At 42.9% G+C, this 19,556-nt stretch overlaps 1 protein-coding gene across 7 annotated transcripts in view; it reads left to right on the top strand.

Moving 5' to 3' along the window:
* LOC132824379 (von Willebrand factor C and EGF domain-containing protein-like) overlaps positions 1 to 19,556 on the top strand; it is a 325,791-nt gene that overhangs the window by 245,987 nt on the left and 60,248 nt on the right. For all 7 annotated transcript variants that reach the window (XM_060838784.1, XM_060838782.1, XM_060838783.1 and 4 more), the window contains 3 exons: positions 11,104 to 11,217; positions 12,247 to 12,413; positions 13,083 to 13,170. In XM_060838784.1, coding sequence (XP_060694767.1) covers positions 11,104 to 11,217; positions 12,247 to 12,413; positions 13,083 to 13,170 — 369 coding nt within the window. The remainder of the gene's footprint in view (positions 1 to 11,103; positions 11,218 to 12,246; positions 12,414 to 13,082; positions 13,171 to 19,556) is intronic.

Here is a 19,556-nt window from a genome sequence, read left to right as displayed (position 1 = left end):
CAGTTAATGGCACAAGACAAGGTCATTATGTAGGGTTCAGAGGAGCAGAATTGCTCCTCCTTACCCTACAAAAGTCTTCAAGTAATCTTTAAGAAGAGGCTTCCATTGGTCAATAATTATTGGGACATAATTCCTCGACAGTTGGGACTGGACATGTGCTTCACCCTTTTCTTACTAACAGTTTCAAACATCCCCATTCTTAATGATGAAAGAGCTCAGCACATCAATGCAAAAGTTAAGGCTGAAGCATTAACTTACATGAGGAATAAGAAAATGATCAGAGAGAGGGTAGACCCAATCAGTGATAGTGGAGGGAACTTGTGCCTGGAGTCTGAAGTGGTAGGGGAGGTCCTAAATGACTTTTTTGCTTCAATATTCATTAGAGAGAGGGACCTTGTTGATAGTGAGAACACTATGGACCAGGTTAATAGGCTTCAATATTAAAAGGAAGTGGATGTGCTGGAAAGTCTGGGAAGCATCAAGATAGAAAAGTTCCCAGGGCTGGACCAGATATATCCAAGTTTACTTCGGGAAGCGATGAATGAGATTGCTGTGCCTCTGGCAATTATCTTTACATCCTCACTGTCCATGGGAGTAGTACCGGATGGATGGAGGGTGGTGAATTTTGTTCATCTGTTCAAAAAAGGGAATAGGGAAGTCCCTGGGAATTACAGACCAGTCAGTCTTACATCTGTGATAAACAAAGTACTGGAAAGGATTCTGAGAATAGGATTTATGACTATTTGAAAAAACACTGTGATTAAAGATAGTCAGTATGGCTTTGTGAGGGGCAGGTCATGCCTTACAAGCCTCACTGAGTTCGTTGAGGATGTGACAAGACAAGTTGATGTCGGTCGAGCAGTGGATGTGGTATATATGGATTTCAGAAATGCCTTTGATAAGGTTCCCTATGATAGGCTCATTCAGAAACTTAGGAGGTATGGGATACAGGGAAATTTGGCATTCTGGATACAGAATTGGCTGGCCAAAAGACAGCAAGTGATAGTGGATGGAAAGTCTTCCGCCTGGAGGTCGGTGGCCAGTGATGTCCCGCAGGGATCTGTTCTTGGGCTTCTGCTCTTTGTAATGTTTATAAATAACTTGGATGAAAGAGTGGAAGGGTGAGTTAGTAAGTTTGCCGATGACACAAAGGTCGATGGTGTTGTAGGTAGTGTCAAGGGCTGTTGCAGGCTACAACAAGACATTGACAGGTTGCAGGTCTGGGCTGAGAAGTGGCAGAAGAAGTTCGATCTGGATAGATGTGAAGTTATTTATTTTGGATGGTCGAATTTGAACACTGAACACAGGGTTAAAGACAAAATTCTTGGCATTGTAGAGGAACAGCGAGATCTTAGGGCTCATGTACATAGATCCCTCAAAATTGCCACCCAAGTTGATAGGGTCGTTAAGAAGGCGTGTGGTGTTTTGGCTTTCATTAACAGGGGGATTGAATTTAAGAGTTGTGAGGTTATGCTGCAGCTCTATAAAACTCTGGTTAGACCACATTTGGAATATTGTGTGCAGATTTAGGAAAGATGTAGATGCTTCAGAGAGGGTGCAGAGGAAATTTACCAGGATGCTGCCTGGATTGGAGGGCATGTCTTATGAAGAGGGGTTGAGGGAGCTAGGCTAGGGCTTTTCACACTGGACTGAAGAAGGAAGAGATGTGACTTGATAGAGGTGTACAAGGTAATGAGAGGCATAGATAAAGTAGATAGCAAGAGACTTTTCCCCAGGGCAGAAATAGTTGTCATGAGGGTCATAATTTTAAGGTGATTGGAGGAACGTATAGAGGAGATGTCAGAGGTAGTTTCTTTACACAGAGTGTGAGTGCGTGGAATGTACTGCCAGCAGTGGTAGTAGAGTCAGAGACATTAGGGACATTGAAGCAACTACTGGACAAGCACATGGATGGCAGTAAATTGAGGGATGGGTAGGTAAGGTTGATTTTAGATGAAGATAAATGTCGGCACAACACCATGGGCCATAGGGCCTCTACTGCTCTGTACAGTTCTATGTTCTATTTTCATTCGTAACTATCTTCAGCCACAAATGCTGAGTACATAATTAATCTTGGCCTCCTCCAGTGGTCCCCAGCATTATAGGTGCCAGGCTTCAGCCAATTTGACCAACTCGGTACCAAGGAGCCCTAGCAAAACTGGAATCAGTGGGAATCAGGGGTCAAACTTTCTGCTGGTTGGAGCTGATTGGAGTCTCACTTCCAGGACATCTCTGCAGAAGATCGTCAGGTTGGCGTTCTAGGCCCAACCATCTTCAGCTGCTCCATCGTAAGGTCAGAAGTGGGGATGTTTGCCAATGATTGTGCAATGTTCATCACCATCCGTGACCCCTCAGATACTGTGGTTCAAGTGGTTCATAACATTTGCACTGCACAAATGGCTGACAATGATTATCTCTGAAAGAAACGATCTAACTGCCACCCCTTGATTTTCATTGGTGTAACCTTAACTGAATTCTCCACTATCAATGTCCTGGGGTTACCATTGACCAGAGACCCAATTGGACTCACCGTATAAGCACAGTGATTACATAGTAGGTCAGTGGCTAGGAATACTGTGGCAAACAACTCAGCTCCTAATTCCCCAGAGATATCCACCATACATAAGGCATAAGTCAGGAGTGTGTTGCCTGTGTGGGTGCAGCTCCAACAACACTCGAGAAGCTTGACACCATCCAGGACAAAGCAGCCTGCTTGATTGGCACCACATCCACAAACATCCACTTCCTCCGTCACCGACGCTCAGTAGCAGCAGTGTGTACTATCTCCAAGGTGCACTGCAGAAATTCACCAAAGATCTTTAGACACTCCTTCCAAACCCATGACTTCTTCTATCTGGGAAAACAAGGGCAGCAGATAATGGGAACACCACCATCTTCAAGTTCCCCTCAAAGCCATACACCATCCTGACTTGGGAGCACATCGCCGTTACTTCACTCTCACTGGGTGAAAATCCTGGAATTCCTTCCACCAGGGCAAAGTGAGTCAACCCACAGCACATGAACCGCAGCGGTTTAAGAAGGCAGCTCACCACTACCTTCTCAAAGGCAACTAAGGACAAGCAATAAATGCTGGACAACCAGCGGTGCCCACGAACTGCAAGAGAACAAAAACATGTTGTCGCTGTTAAATATGTAAATCGATCATTTCAAGATCTGCCTCAAAGCTGATTTGGGAATAGATGGACCCATGAGTTTCCAATCAGATCTTCAACTATCAGTCAGTATTCTTTAAGAAAGAAATATTTGCAATATAACATTTCCCTGGTGAGCAAAACTCCTGTTAGAATTGAACACTTTTAAAGATTGAGTTATTTTTGTGGAACTGGGCAGACTAAATTGGGAGCAAGAGTTAATACAGTCTCACACTTTGCCCTTTGTTCAATTTTGTTTCCACGCAAAATAGATATATTTGACCACCCCCCTAAGGGGGCAGCATGGTGGCTCAGTGGTTAGGACTGCTGCCTCACAGCACCAGGGTCCCAGGTTCGATTCCAGCCTCTGGTGACTGTCTGTCTGTGTGGAGTTTGCACATCCTCCCCGTGTCTGCATGGGTTTCCTCTGGGTGCTCTGGTTTCCTCCCACAGGTTGGTGTGGACTTGTTGGGCTGAAGGGCCTCTTTCCACACTGTAGGAAATCTGATCTGATCTAACTCTCATATTTGGACACTTCTTTCCCACAGTGCCATTCAGATTACTACGTCAACCACACATTGAATGATCCAAATCCAAGTCACAGTTTGCATCAACAGTGACTTGTACCCATGGTGCCTGATTTGCCGTCCTCTTTTTATTTTTGGCCTGACTATAGAAGTTGATTCAGAATCCTCCTCTGTTGTCTGTGTGGGCTGGCTCTCACCTGGTTCCATTTAGCTGGAAACAAAGCATCATTTGCATTGCCATTCTCCACTCACCAAATCCATTCCCTTCTCCAGTCATTGTCTGAGGCTGAACCAGAACCAGGCTGTTTGTAACTTTTGCATCTTATTTTAATTCTGAGCTGAGCTTCCAACCCCATGTCCTTTCCATCACAAACGGTTATCTACTTCCTTTTGTGTGTTCCCCTCCCCCCCCCCCCCCCACCTTTGCCTGGATATAAAATCTGCTGCTGAAACTACCTCCATCCTTTTGTTACCTCCTGTCTCAATCTAATGGTCTCCAGTCAGTGTTGTCCCTGCTTCAAAAAACTTGAACTCATCCTGAAGTCTACTGTCCCTGTCTTTCGCTTATCCCTGATCCCATTCACTTATAATCCATTAGCATATGTGTTTACTAACCTATATTGGCACACCGTTCGCCAAATCCTCATTTTTAAAATGCTTACCTTCAAGTTCAGATCTCTGCATGGTAACCTCCTTGAGCCTTTCAATCCTTTAGTAACTTTGCATTCCTTCACATCTGGCTCCGTGCATCCCCCACTTAAGCACCATTGACACTCTGTGCTTTTAGCCAAGTGCTAAGCCTTATAATTCCCTCATTCAATCTCTCAGCAGTTGCGCAGAGGTAACACAGCAATGTAGTTCTACTTCTTTGACCAAACTTCTCTTCGTGACGAATGACTCCTTCCTCGGTTCCATGTTAATTTTGTCTGCTTATGGTCTCGTAATGCGAATTGGGACATTTTACTAATAAGTGGTTGCTGTGCAAATACAAATTGTCATTATTGCTCTCTTCTCTATCTCTATTTTATCTCTTTCTTTACAGCTTGCCCACTTGGTTTTGTGTTTTTCAAGTTTTCTGTTGATTTCTGCTACCCTCTGGTGGAATAAAGTGAAATAGACACCAGGGTATTTATCAGCACATTCGGCTAAATCTTCCTTTTTTTTCTGGCGAATGTCAGTTTTGTGAGTCTTTACTAAGGTTTCTCTCTGTGAGGCCTAGCAGATTCTCTTATCACATCATTCCAAGCCACCCTTATAAATTACCTACCCTGCCTGATGGCACACTTCTCATTTGATGTGAGCCCAATACTACCGTGAGTCACACCCGAAGAAACATCACTGTCTGGATGAGCCTGTATGGACTGGCAGTCTTGGTGCTAGTTCCACCTTTGATGGGATACTGAGTCTGGAGATACAGAGCACAGTTCATGACATTTGCCCAGGATATGTTAGATAAGAGGAAATTGGCAGGGACTGGGGCCTGGCGCTCCTGGTAGGTGTGGTAATGCAGAGGAGGGCCGTCGTCTTGCCTGAGTACTTGGAGAGGAGGGGCATGGCACCAGATCTGGCCAGCTGTGTCTGAGATGGCACCCGGGTCAGTGAAGTCTCATTTGTCTGAGACAATACTCAGAAGATTAGGAAGAAGATCCATAATCTTCTGTGTTCTGCCAGGAAGAAAGATCTATAGCATGTGAGAAAGAGAGAGAGAGAGAGAGAGAGAGAGAGAGAGAGAAGGCATGAGGGAGACGGAGCATGAAAGAGAAACATAGGAATTGGGGAAAAAGAGAGAGGGAGGGCATGAGTGAGAGAAGATGAAAGAGAAAGATAGAACACCTTGTGGTATTATCACTAGACTGGTAATCAGGAAATGAGATTCGGATAACATTCTGGGGACCCAGGTTTGAATCCTGCCAGGGCAGATGGTAGACTTTGAATTCAGCAAATATCTGGAATTAACAGCCTAATGATGGCCATGAAGCTATTGTTGATTGTCAAAAAAAAACACCATCTGGTTCCTAAGGGAAGGAAGCTGTCATGCTTACCTGGCCTGGCCTACGTGTGACTCCAGACCCACAGCAATGTGGTTGATACTCTGGGCAAAGTGGAATGGGTAAAAAATGTTGGCTTGGCCAATCACTTCCTGTGAAAGAATGAAAAAAAAAACTCATTCTATCTCTGCTGTTGTACTCTCTTAGCAAGGCACTTGCTCTGTCACTCTCACGATTACATCTTCCCTCATTCTCACCCAACCCATGAACAAACCTTCTCCCACTGTATCTCATTTCCATCAATGCTTTACTGTATCCCCTGCACCATCTACTAACAAGTACACTTCCCCTCCTTCACACCCCCATTCCCTCAGCTTGCAATTGATTGGGGCGCACTGGCAATTATAAATTGCAGTGCTGCTGCAAGGACACTTGACAACAGGGACAGGGACTCAGCTCACATTATGGACCAAGTTGCACCTCAGGCCTGCTCACCAGTCCTCACTTTGAGCTCACCTGGATGCCTTGCTGTTTCGGGGAGACACAGTTCCAGGAGGCCTGGCCTGGTTTCAGCAGCCATCAGTGAAGTCAAGGGGGTCCCAGCACAGTTAGTCCATGGCAGCTCCTATTCCAGTCCAGAGGCTTGGACACAGGCACCTCAGGGTTAGGATCCTCGTAAGGAGTGAGGAGCAATGTGGGCAGGCAAACGGACTGAAGGGGGACCTGGGGAAGGTGCAAATCCTGTGGAGTTTACAGGAAGAGCCATGAGGAAAGGGATTTAGAAGGTTGGGGCTCCTGCCTCACATCGATGTGGAGGCTGGAAGCCATCATTTGATGAGTACTCACTGTGGGCTTCCATTGTGTTTAAAATTGAAAGGACACAATGGGGAGGAAATTGGCAGCCCCTACATCTGGAGTAGGTGAGGTAACTGTCTCAACTTGTGAGGGAGGGAGTTGCCAGACCCATCGATGTGGTGCCCTTTCAATGGAAAACAATATCACACACAGCCTCATGCACTGTACTGGACACAAGGCTGTAGGATTCCTAATCCATAGCCGTCCTATTGCATTGCCCTCCCGTGCCCCCCTCCCAGTCATCCCTGACCATCCCACTATCATCCCCCCCAGCTCAGACTGACCCCTTGATGGGAGCTCATGTTTCGAAGGTTTGGAAGTACAGTCTGTGGGCACCAGGAATGCTTTCTTTTAGCAGATTTCTGGTGCGTGGTGAGATCTGATTAGATTAGATTACTTAGTGTGGAAACAGGCCCTTCGGCCCAACAAGTCCAAACCAACCCACCAAAGCACAACCCACCCATTCCCCTACATTTACCCCTTCACCTAACACTACGGGCAATTTTAGCACGGCCAATTCACCTAACCTGCACATCTTTGGATTGTGGGAGGAAACCGGAGCACCCAGAGGAAACCCACTAATAAGATTAGTTTCCCTACAGCATGGAAACAGGCTCTTCAGCCCAACAGTCCACACTGACCCTCCGAAGAGTAACGCACTTCCCTATGACTCACGCAGCTAACACTGTGGGCAATTTAACATGGCCAATTCACCTGACCTACACATCTTTGGACTGTGGGAGGAAACTGGAGCACTTGGAGGAAACCCACACAGACAGGGGAAGAATGTGCAAACTCCATACAGACAGTCACCCAAGGCTGGAATCGAACCTGGGACCCTGGTGCTGTGAGGCAGAAGTGCTAACCACTGAGCCACCATGCCGCCCCCTTTTTTTTTAAACCACACACACCCTTCTCAGTGACACTGACTGCCTGTCACAGTGTCCTCACCTCACCTGCCCCTCTCAGTGACACTGTATTGAATCAGTTAAGAGGGATGCAGTAGGGTTGGAGTACTTAGCTAATGAGGACCGTTTGATAAAATACAATGAGAAATTCCACGAGGCCTCAAGGTGGAAAACAAGTCACATTTAACCAAAAAAAAGGTTCAGTCTGCAGTCTCTCTCCTGTCAGCCCCCTGCAGATATTTCCTAGCTACAGACCATTTGACAGAATACTAAACTCACGAGTTGATCAAAATCAGCACAGAGCTTTTATCAATGACAGCCTGATTGGATATTCTACAAGTCTGGATGCAGATCTCTGGCAGATAGTGACTCATAGCTGATGGTTTATGTCCACTTTAGCTCAGCCAGGTTTAATTGCCATGGTGATAAGCCAAGCACTACGTGTATTCAGCATTAATTTGCTTCACTTCACACAGTTTGTCTTCTTTTACTGCCAAACACAGTGAGGGGTGAGGTGATCATGGCCTGCAATTTTATCAGCAAGCTTTTAGCGAGATATTAAGTATTTGGCTCCAGAGTTGTCTGATTTAGGTCTTAAGGAGTACTTTTCCAAGGATAGACAGGGAATGATTTCAAATGGCTGCTAAGAGGTTAACAGGCTGCTTGAATTGGCAGGAAGACAGCTATTCATCTCTTTCCTCTCCTGAAGGTGTATATGTTTACAAATTGGGTTATTCTAGACTACCTCATCTCAGTAGTGATTCTTCATGTGTGAACACAGACATTGAGTGTTGTCAGCCTCACGGCCAAGTGTGCTTGTTAACAGAGTGTTGAAAGGAAAAGACAGCAGTAGATAGAAGGGGATGGTGATAGTGTGCCACCAGGTATCAGGCAGTGTGGGCTGGCCAGTGTTATGATCCTAGCTGAATTCATTTCAAGATGGTTAGCCCATAAGAGGAGGGTTGTACTGCTAAGGTTTTGTAAGGCTCTAGTCAGATCACATTTAGAATATTGTGAGCAGTTTTGTGCCCTGTGTCCGAGGAAGGATGTGCTGGTTTTGGAGGGGGTTCACAAAACTGATCTCATGGATGAAGGGTTTGTCATATTAGAATGATTAAAGACTCAACGGAGCTTAGAAGGATGAGGGGGGAAATCATTAAAATGAAAGGAATACTGAGAGACCTGGATAGAGCGGGTGTACAGAAGATATTTCCACTATAGGAGAGACTAGGACTGGAGGACACAACCACAGAGTGAAGGAATGACCCTCTAGAACTGAGATGAGCAGGAATTTCAACCAAGGGATGATGAATCTGTGGAACTCATTACCATAGAAGACTGTGGAGGCCAAACACTTGGTGTATCAAAGATAGACATAGATCAGTTCTTGATTAATAAGGAGGTCAAGGGTTATGGGAAGAAGGCAAAACAATGGGGTTGAGAAACACATCAGCCATGATTGAATGGCTGAAGACTTGATGGGCTGAATGGCCTAATTCTATTCCTGTTATGGTCTTATGATGATATCACTGGATAAGAAAGATCCTGGACAGAAATCTGACATGATACACTATAATTTGATTTTGTGTTTTGTTTTAAAACAAAGGTGTATCATGTAAAAGAAATGAAGACAAAAAAGAATGAACCAAACTATTTACATGCAATGCACATTGCAAAATTAAGTAAAATACAATCACATTAATCCTAAAAACACTACATACAGGGCTCACAACAGCGAATTTCCTAATCTTGCATGTTGGTAGGGCTCAGTTTAACAATGGCTTTTTCATCCTGAGAATCTGACAGCTCTTCCTAGAGTCTTCATACAACTGAGCGTGGATGTTTTCACTAAAGACTTCTGGTCTGGAACTTTTAAGCAGAACATTTTACACTGAAGTGATCTCTTTCTTCATAGGACCTCACTACCTCTTTTTCTCAGGAGTAACTGATTCAAATTCAGCCAAGAACCTATTTTCTGGGGTTACTGGCTGCTTTGGGAAGGAGGGTCAGAAGCAGGGTCAGGTGAGTGGCTATCAGTGGTCACCATCTTGCTGTAGGCCCAGTCCCTTAATTGTGCTCACAGTGATGCAGATTCATGCCCCTGGCCCACCCACCCTTCACCATAATTGCCTGCATTGGTTCACCAGTCAAGTGGGACTATTCTTTCTTTGTCCTGCTTGGAACTGGGATAATTGTAGCTCAGCAAGGTGTTTACTCCCTTAAATGTTCTTTGGGAGGTCTTCTATGACCACTTATGGGTGGGAAGACCCAGGCTTCACTTCCTAACTGGGGTGGAGGTGGGAACACACAAGGATTCTAGGGCCTTTCCATTTTCAAGCCTATCGCCTCCAAGACCAAATGGTTTCAATTTTAGCTTTAGGCTTTGGTGTTGACAGGGGTTTAATTCCCCCTCTTTCTGATACCATTTTCATAGAATTTATGTGATGCAAAAGGAGGCTGTTGAGCCCATGTTGTCTAATCAGCTATCTGTACAAGTATTATAACCTGATGCCCTTTTCCTGATAACCCTGAAAACTGTTTCAATTCATATGATCATTCTGTGCCCTCTGGAATGCCTCAATTGAACTTGTCTCCACCACTCTTCCAATCAGTGCACTCCAGACCCTAACTACTCACTGTGTGAGGATTTGCTTATTTTGAAAAAAAAATGACTGTGCTCTTTTATTCTCGATCCTTTCATGAGAGGGAGCAACTTTCATCCTGTTTACTCTGTCCAGCCCCCCTGGTGATTTTGAAAACTTCTGTCAAATCTCCTCCTTGCTAAGGAAATCATCATTGAGGTTGTGTGCCTTTGTATGAAATATCTTTCACATTCCCATCAACAAATTATCTTAATTGACTCTGTCTGTTACCTCTTCAAAACAAATCTCCAGTGAGTTAGTCAAACATGCTTATCCCTGAAGAAATCCGTGTGGCTACTAATTCTATTCTGGATAATTGTTTCAACACATTTCTCCAGCACTGAAGTTAAATTGACTGTTCTGTAATTGTCATTAAACCTTTGTTGAACACTGAATCATAGAACCCCTATAGAGTAGAAGCGGTCCATTCGACCCATCAAATCCACACTAACCCTCCGAAGACCATCCCATCCCACCTCTGAAACCCTGCATATCCCATTGCTAATCCACCTAGCCTGCACATCCCTGGAAACTATGGGTAATTTAGCATGACAAATTCACCTAAACGGCACATCTTTGAACTGTGGGAGGAAACTAGAGCACCCAGAGGAAAACCATATAGGTACAGGGAGAATATGCAAACCCCACACTGTCAGTTGCTGAGGATGGAATTGATCCCAGGTCCTTGGCACTGTGAGGCAGCAGTGCTAACCACCGAACCGTGTGCTGTTCTGCACTTGTGTTACATGTGTGTAGCACAGAACCCACACTCCAACCTTTCAAACAACACAGACGTGGAAAGTGGGGATGTGAGCATGCAGTTCATATATTCAGTAAATCTCTGTTATAGCATAAGAAACCTGACTAGTTCAGTAGGGCCATCCAAGTGGTGCAAGGAGTTTCTGCCTGTCCATCTCCTTCCTTTTCTTGTGCCTTGCAATCTTGTACTTGCCTGAGTGTTTGGATGACTTGAGTTGCCAATAGATTCTGTATCAATTATTACCTTGTGCCTGTCATTTTTATTTTCTCAGATATTGATGAGTGCCTGTCCAACCCATGCTCTCATCATTGTGTTAACACTGAGGGAAGCTTTTACTGCACGTGCCCTGAAGGATTTCACTTAAACATGAACAACACCTGCACAGGTAAGTAGAAAAACAGTGACGAGAGAGAGAATGCAGACAATGTTAGAGTAAAGGGAATATGGACAGGAGTTAAGGCAACGATAACGATTTGCAGTGTTATGCTTTGGAGCTCCAGTGTGTTGCTATACATCTATTTCACATCCACCAAGGATTATTTTTATTCATTCTTTTACATGTATATGTGTGTGTATATAAATTGTTTATATATAAATATAAAGAACATTTTGAAATATACCCACACCTATTTCTTAATCCACATTTCTTCTGACTGACTTAGGGAACAAAGAATCAGCAATTCCCTATTGCATTGACACAATGACTGTTCTTCAGTCTATACCAGCTCTTCCTGGCTGTGTTCCATCAGTTTTTGTACTTTCATGATCTATTCTCTCATGTTGACAGCTAAAGATAGTTTCTGTAACCAGCTTGAATCCATTTCCAAACCAAATCCAGTTTTGTAAACCTATGATTATGAAGTGTGTAGCATGCATGTCATTAACCAAAAACCCTAATTTTATTGTAAACTTCATTAAAAGCCATCTGGAGTGCCTGGTACATTTTAAATGCTTCTAGATGGTAAGATCGTTTGCTAGATTAATGCACAGAGGATAAAACAATTAACTAGATTTATTTACAAGTTAACCAGACAGAGGTTATATTATATGATACATTGAGGCAACAAACTGCTAAAAATGTTGGCATAATTTTAACCCCTATAAAGTCTGGTAGGTTTGTAACGGGTGGGAGGTCAAAATGCAAAAAAATTAAAATATGCTGCCAAATCATTCAGTTTTGGTTTTAGCTGGAGATGGGGAAGGGCAGCAGGAAATCTGGGAGCAGGCTTCCACAAGGCAGTGCTTGTCAAGTTTTCATTTTGATGTTCTTTCGCCCAGATACTTCAACCATCTGCTTTGTCTTTGTTGCAGCCTGGAACTTCCTGGAGTTGAAACAATTGATTTTCAGTTTAAATAGAAAGGGGTCACACTCTGCAGATTGATTCGCACTAAGTTGTAATATGTTATTTTCCAGAAAATGTGCCTGATTTGGCTCCAGCGATGGAGTCTCTGAAGCAGCCTCTACCAGCTGCGATCTTTGCCACGCCCTGGAAGCCACTGACATCCTGTTGGCACAATGGGACCTTGCACCAGGACAGTGCCACCTGGATAGTGTCTGAGTGTGTGAAGTGTACTTGCCAGGTAAGGAGTTGCAGGTGTTTACTATTGTGTTCTCCAGAGCTCTGGTATTCCCACCTTCCTTTTCAAGTTCACCCATTTCCCTAAAGTATCATTGAGGAGTTCCTTTAAATTAAAGAGAAGTCTTTGTACAATTTTTTTTAGATTAGATTAGACTTACAGTGTGGAAATAGGCCCTTCGGCCCAACAAGTCCACACCGACCCGCCGAAGTGCAACCCACCCATACCCCTACATTTACCCCTACCTAACTCTACGGGCAACTGGTATAACCCAAGTAATTACTAATAGACAGATGAAGATCTTCAGACAGGCTGGTCCCCAGGTGTGTCACCATGCTTCTCACTAGTGACCAGTTAACATTTCTCCCTCAACCGACCAAACTAAACCAGATTATTTGGTTATTATCACAGTGTAGTTCATGGGAGCTTCCGGTGTTCAATAAGGCTAATGTGATTTCTACTGTACAATTATGGCTACACTTTAAAGGAATGTAAATGGCTGTAAAATGATTAGGAACAATCTGAGTTTACTATGCATGCTCGTATTTTTCCATTTTCCCTTATTTCCCTCTTCCCTTTATTCTCTCTTCATTCTATCAGGTAGTAGATCACAATGGAACTGATTGTTGTTTTTTTTTAACCTTTGTTTTTCTTCCTGTTTGTATTTATCAGCTGGGAACAGTCTCATGTACCACATGCCCCACACTGCCTTGTAGCAAGGTAGAGCTGGTGCCTGGGCTTTGCTGCCCAATTTGCAAGTGTAAGTATCTTCCTGCAGCCGAAGGTAAGGTGTTAGATTAGTGCCATGAATGGTTCAGCAATCACTCTCCTTTTAGTACCTCTCCTAAAATATTTGAACCTAATTAGAGTGTTACATCATGGGCACCATGTACCCCATGATATGTTGCTTGATGGGTATTTATTTCATGCAGAGGACATCACAATCTTCCAATCTAAAGCCAAGAATACAGACAGCAGAGAGTTTAAATTATTGGATGAAAAATCAGGATGACTCCTTTCTGGGCATCCTATTAGGTTTTCCAATATCTGCTGTGCACAGGCATCTATCTGGGTGCAAACCAGGAACATCGCTCCTTAGATGTCTTTGCAACTTGTGTGCTTTGCAACAGAGGTCACTGCCTAGCAATTTGGAACATGAACTCTGACTGGTTTTTCCCTCCTAAGCTCAGAGTTGCTGAAATCAATTGTAACAGCCGAATTGCTGCCTTGTCTGAATAAGGTGAAGGGGAGGAACCTGAAGCCAGGAAATTGAAAATTGTGGAACTGACACAAAGTATTGCAAATGTAAATGGGAAGAGGCTGGATTAGAGGAGAAAATATACAATCAAGATAGGGGAAGTTCGGTGGGCCAGGAACAGTCTGAAATGATATATCTGCCAGGGCAGTCCTATATATAAACTTAAGGAGGAATGTAAAAGGTGCTCCACAAGGTTATGGGTCTTTGAGTTGAGAGGAGATCTCTAGAGGATGTGGGATCTGTGAGCAATCAGGAAGCACGATAGTCAGTGGTGGGGTCCGGGTCTCTGGGAAGATAGCAAGTCATGTCTGAGATTTGGCGCTCAGCTTCTGCAAGTTAGATGTCAGGATATCAGATGACATGTTTGATAGCAAAATCATGGTTATAGCTCAGAGCAAATCCAGAGAGAAAAATATGTGTGGGGAGGAGGGAGATTGAGGTGACCACAACATCATGCTGATTGTTACTGATGAAGAGATCAAGTGGAGGTAAGGCCTGGGGAAGGGATCCAGTTGGAGGGAGAGTATTGGAGATGGGTGAAAGGAACAGGGAGAGGATACCCCATTTTACAGCATCCTAGCCAATATTTATCCCTGAACTAGCACCATTGAAGGTATTTGTTTGGCTAACTTATTTCAGTGCTCTGGACTTTGCTCAACACAAACTGAGTTTCCCTATATATCAACAATTATTACATTTCAAAATTAATTAGCTGAGTATGAAATACCTTTAGGATACAGAATCCTATGGATGGTGAAAGATGCTACATAAGTATAAAGTTTTTTAACCTTAGCTGAGGATGTAAACACAAAGCAGCTTTTGCTTGTGGTGTGTCCCATTAACGCATGAGAATAATTAATGAACAATATTTTGAATTGCTGGCACATTAGCCTTTAGTTTGTTAGTGTATTTTTGCAATGTTGACATTTCTTAGATTTTGTGCTCAAAGCAAAATAACAATGGATTCTTGATCAGTAGGTGGAGGGGCATTAAGGATTATGGGGGAGTAAGAAACATTGGATCAGCCATGATCCAATTGAATGGTAGAACAGACTCAGTGGGCTGACCAAGTGTACTCCTGTTTCTATTTCATATGGCCTTATGGTGATGTCACTGGGCAAGTAATCCAGAGCTCCATGCTAACGTTCTGTCAATATGGGTTCAGATCCCACTATGGCAGAGGATGAAATTTGATTTCCATAAAATCTGACACTAAAAGAAAGCTGGCCAAATGACAATCCTGTCATCATTACTGGTTGCAAAAAAAAAAGCCTTTCCTGGTGAAGGAAATCTGTCATCCTTACCTGGTCTGGCTGACATGTATCTCGAGATTCACAGTAATGTGGTTGACTGTTAACTTTCCTCTGAAATAGGAAGGTATAGTAATAGTTGGCCCAGCCAGCATCATTCACATCCCGTGTAAGAATAAAAGAAAATTAAGGTTGAGTATACTGTTATTTGTAACTATTCTGGAAAAGATGGTTACATTTCCCTCTGTTTGGTTAGCCAGTTTGCTAGTATTAAATAAAAGTCATATCTACTATATGTACACACACGGACACACACAATCAAAGGCATACCCACACGTAATGGTATAAGTACTTCAGTATACAGTACAGTAAAATGTGTGTTCTAATCTGGGGAGCCAGTTGATGAAGGATAGCATAAGCCTTAATATTTACTTAGTCTTGTATTTATTCGCAGAGTGAAATGTTATACCTTCTAACTCAATCATCCCACAGTTTCAACAAGTGTCACTTAAAAAAACTTTTAAAATAACAGTAAAAGGGAGATTTAAACAATCCTTGGATAAGCACATGGATGATGATGGGATAGTGTAGGGCGATGAGCTTAGATTAGTTCACACGTCAGTGCAACATCGAGGGCTGAAGGGCCTGTTCTGCGCTATATTATTCTATGTTCTATGTTCTAAAAGAAGTAAAGACCCAAATCAAACCAAATTGTACATTAACAGCCATGACAAACACACTACCAAAAACCAAAAACTCAAGACAAATTAATAATTGAAATTAAACTGACATTGTGGCTGGAGATAATACACTCTGCAGTGCCCACTGGTCATGGAAGGCTTCAAGCTTGCTCATGTACACCATGTGCTTCCTTTCCAAGGATAGCCATGCAGACATAACCACAGAAGAGAGGCAGGCATTGCTGTGTAACAACCCTCTTCATTGCCTGAATCTGGACCTGTTATGATAACATTGGCCAGGCTCAGGAGGAGACCCTTGAAGAGGTCCTTCAATCTATCAACCCACCCAACTCCAGTTGGGACTGAAGTGCAATGGATCATTGAGCAACAGCCTTCTATAAAGGTTGAAAGGGAGCTGTGATCTTGTGCATCAATGTATACTTGGCAGACTGACTCCTCAAGACCTCTGAAAACACAAGCACCCAAGTTAGTTTTAATCAACCTGTTCGAACATGTTATAACATGCGTTGAGGGCAAGTGGGATTTGAAGCTGGACCTCTTGGCTCAAAGATAGGAACACTACCACTGCACCACAAGAACCCTCAAGATAAATACTTTATAATTGACCTATGTAGAGATGTTACTCACCTCTGGAACAGGTGGGACTTGAATCTGGGTTACCTGGCTCAGAGTCATGGACACTACCACTGCACCAGAACAGTGCTTAACATATCTGCCCAAAGCCATTTGTTTAGCCAATGTGTTCAGAGAGATGTTATTCCATACCTCAGAAGAAGGTGGGACTTGAATTCTGATCTCTTGGCTCAGAAGTAGGAACATCACCACTGCATAACTAGAACCCTTGATATGCAGCAAGTAAACCTGTGCTTTCATGTCAGCATACAGAAAAAGATTGCCTGTGAACTGAGGCTCAATTTTTTTTAAAAAAGCAATCCATTTTGTAACAATTCTCCTGTATAAATTTAGTTAATACTGAAATCCTTGGAAGCCCAAGTTTTTGTGATAGTTATTGGAAAGCGTTAGATTTTACTCATAGTTTTAAAAATTGGTGTCCGTATTATAATTGCAGAGTTGTTGCATGCTGTTGAGGAACAAAGTGAAGCAATGACTGTTTAACAAAGCCCATGAAGGACAAGTTCCTGAACATGGGAAAGGCAATCATACTGTGCCAATCTGCAAAGAAAAATGGAGCAAATTCATCATTTACAGAGGAATATGCTCACTGAGTATATGCTGAAAAGCATTTGCTAAAGCACTGCATTAGTGAAGGAAAAACCAGGAGCAGTGGTAGTTCAGAAAGGCAAGTTGGTTTTAGACCTGGACAAAGTGCAGAACTGTTCATGATTAGAGAGATTTGTAGGACACTGCGTTCATTGTACTAACCACTTCATCTATTTTAAATGGAGTTTAAATCAAGTTTGACCAGAAGGATATGATTATGGTCGACGTTTCCTGAGAATTTTATCAGTTTAATAGTAAACATCGATAATAAGTCCCTGAATGTACTTACAGCGGAAAGTGTTGGTTTAGATCATGAGTTGGCCTGAGATAAGTATTCACACTGTCACTTCATTGAGTTATCTGGAACTGGAAGCAGTCAGAAATCTTGCACTAAAGCACAATCCGACGCCTGGAAACTGTGGCTACAAAAACAAGTCAAGAGGTTGGGAATTCTGCCACAACTTCAGTTTCTGAAAGTCTGTCCATCATCTAAAAAGCACAATTCAGGAGTGTGACTTGCTCGGCTGAATTCAGCACCAACAACATTCAAGAAACACAACACTATCCAGGACAAAGCAACACTCACTCCCTTCATGGTTGATGTGTTGTGCCAGCAATTTGTATCACCCAGAAGATGTACTGCAGCAACTCACCAAGCTTCCTTCACCATCACTTTCTGAACCCATTGCTCCAGCCATCCAGAAGGACAAGAGCAGAAGATGCACTGTCCAAATCTTGCACTGTCCTGCCTTGGATGTTTATCACTGTCTCTCCATTATTGCTCTGACAAAATCCTGAAACTCTTCCCAATGGTTTAACACATGGATTGCAATGATTTTGGGAGGTGCCTCACCACCACCTTCTGAAGGGCATTTAAGGACGGGGGAACAAATTGCCAGAAATGCTCACATCCAATGATTACATCAATGGAAATTGATTGAGCCATCATTTGTGGCAAGATTTTAATAAAAATCTCAGATCTGCAATCGTATTAATTTTAGAGCAGCATCAAAAATAGCTTTGCAGAAATGACATGATACTCTGTACATGAATAGTAGACAATTTGGATGACGTGTCAACCAAAAGACAAAGGTCATTTTATTTTGGAGAAAGAGTCTATGCGTTACTCTTGAGAGGAAATTCATTATAATCAGTAAAAATGTTTTGTACTTTTGAATTTGTGTTAAAGACTTATGAAAACTTAAGAAGAATTAAATATTAGATTACTTACAGTGTGGAAAAGGCCCTTCGGCCCAACAAGTCCACTCCAACCCTCCGAAGAGCAACCCACCCAGACCCATTCCCCTACATTTACCCCTAGACCTAACACTATGGGCAATTTAGCACGGCCAGTTCACCTGACCTGCACATCTTTGGACTGTGGGAGGAAACCAGAGCACCCAGAGTAAACCCACGCAGATGCGGGGAGAATGTGCAAACTCCACACAATTGCCCGAGGCAGGAATTGAGCCCAGGTCACTGGTGCTGTGAGACAGCAGTGCTGACCACTGAGCCACCGTGCCACCAACAAAGAGATTCTGCAGTTTATTTCCAAGATATATGGAAGGCAGAAGACATATTGGTGACAATGGACTTGAGTGGTCACTAAGTGGCTGTTACTCCCTTATCTTTATATAGATCTGAGTGTTGACATATGGAAAGGTATTTAAGGAAAATATTCGAACATCAGAAATCAGTAGGTTGAAAGAACTGGTAAGATTGTTCAGTCTTCACAAAATAGAAATAACTAGAATATCTTTCATGGGCTTGTCAACTGTGTAAAAAGAAAGAGAATTTGAGGAAGGCCGAGATCAGTAATGATTAGAGTGGCTTATCATAGTTGACACAAGAGGTCAGGCTGGTTCAAAACTAACAATGAGTTAATTCACTTCACTCAATAATTACCATGAACTGAAAGATAGTAGTTTATCATTACATTATATTTAAGCACCCAACTGATCGGCTGAGAGCAGCTAAAAGGACAATTATATATTGCAACAGATAGAATGTAATATTCACTCAGAGTTAGCAAAAGCACAACTTCACTGCATTCTCACATGGATGAGGGAGAGGATGAGATAATGGCCTAGTGGTATGATCATTAGACTATTATTCCAGAGACCTAAGTAATATCCTGGGGACCTGGGTTCAACTCCTGCCATGGCAGATGGTGGAATTCGAATTCAACATCAAATCTGGAATTAAGATAGTGAAATAATTGTTGGAAAAAATAATCTGGTTCACTAATGCCTTTTTCAGAATGGAAACAGCCATCTTTGCCTTGTCTGGCCGATATGTGAATCCAGATGGAATTGACTCTTAACTCCAGATGGGCAATTACAGATGGGCAATAAGTGGTGGCCTAGCCAGCAGTACCCTCATCCTGTGAATGAATAGAAAAATAATTATATTTTGCAACAGATAGAATGTAATGTTCATTCGCTGATTTAGTAACAGCACAAGTTCTCTGTACTCTCCCATGGAAACGGGGAAAAAAAAGTGAATGTTCAAAACTTATATTATAAACAATAATGCTGTATGGATGTTATGAAATGACCATAAAGCATAGGTGCAAAAGTAAGCCATTTGGTCCATTGGGTCTACTCTGCCATTCAATGATCTGAGAATCTACACCTCCACTTCCCTGTCTAGAACACAGATTCTAGCACAGTTTTTCTCTCTCTCGTGCTCTCTGTCTGTCTCTCTCTCCCCGCCT

This window comes from Hemiscyllium ocellatum, chromosome 18, assembly GCF_020745735.1.
Source record: "Hemiscyllium ocellatum isolate sHemOce1 chromosome 18, sHemOce1.pat.X.cur, whole genome shotgun sequence".
Taxonomy (NCBI): domain Eukaryota; kingdom Metazoa; phylum Chordata; class Chondrichthyes; order Orectolobiformes; family Hemiscylliidae; genus Hemiscyllium; species Hemiscyllium ocellatum.
Note: the sequence above shows the minus strand (reverse complement) of the source record. Positions and strands in the feature narration are given on the sequence as shown.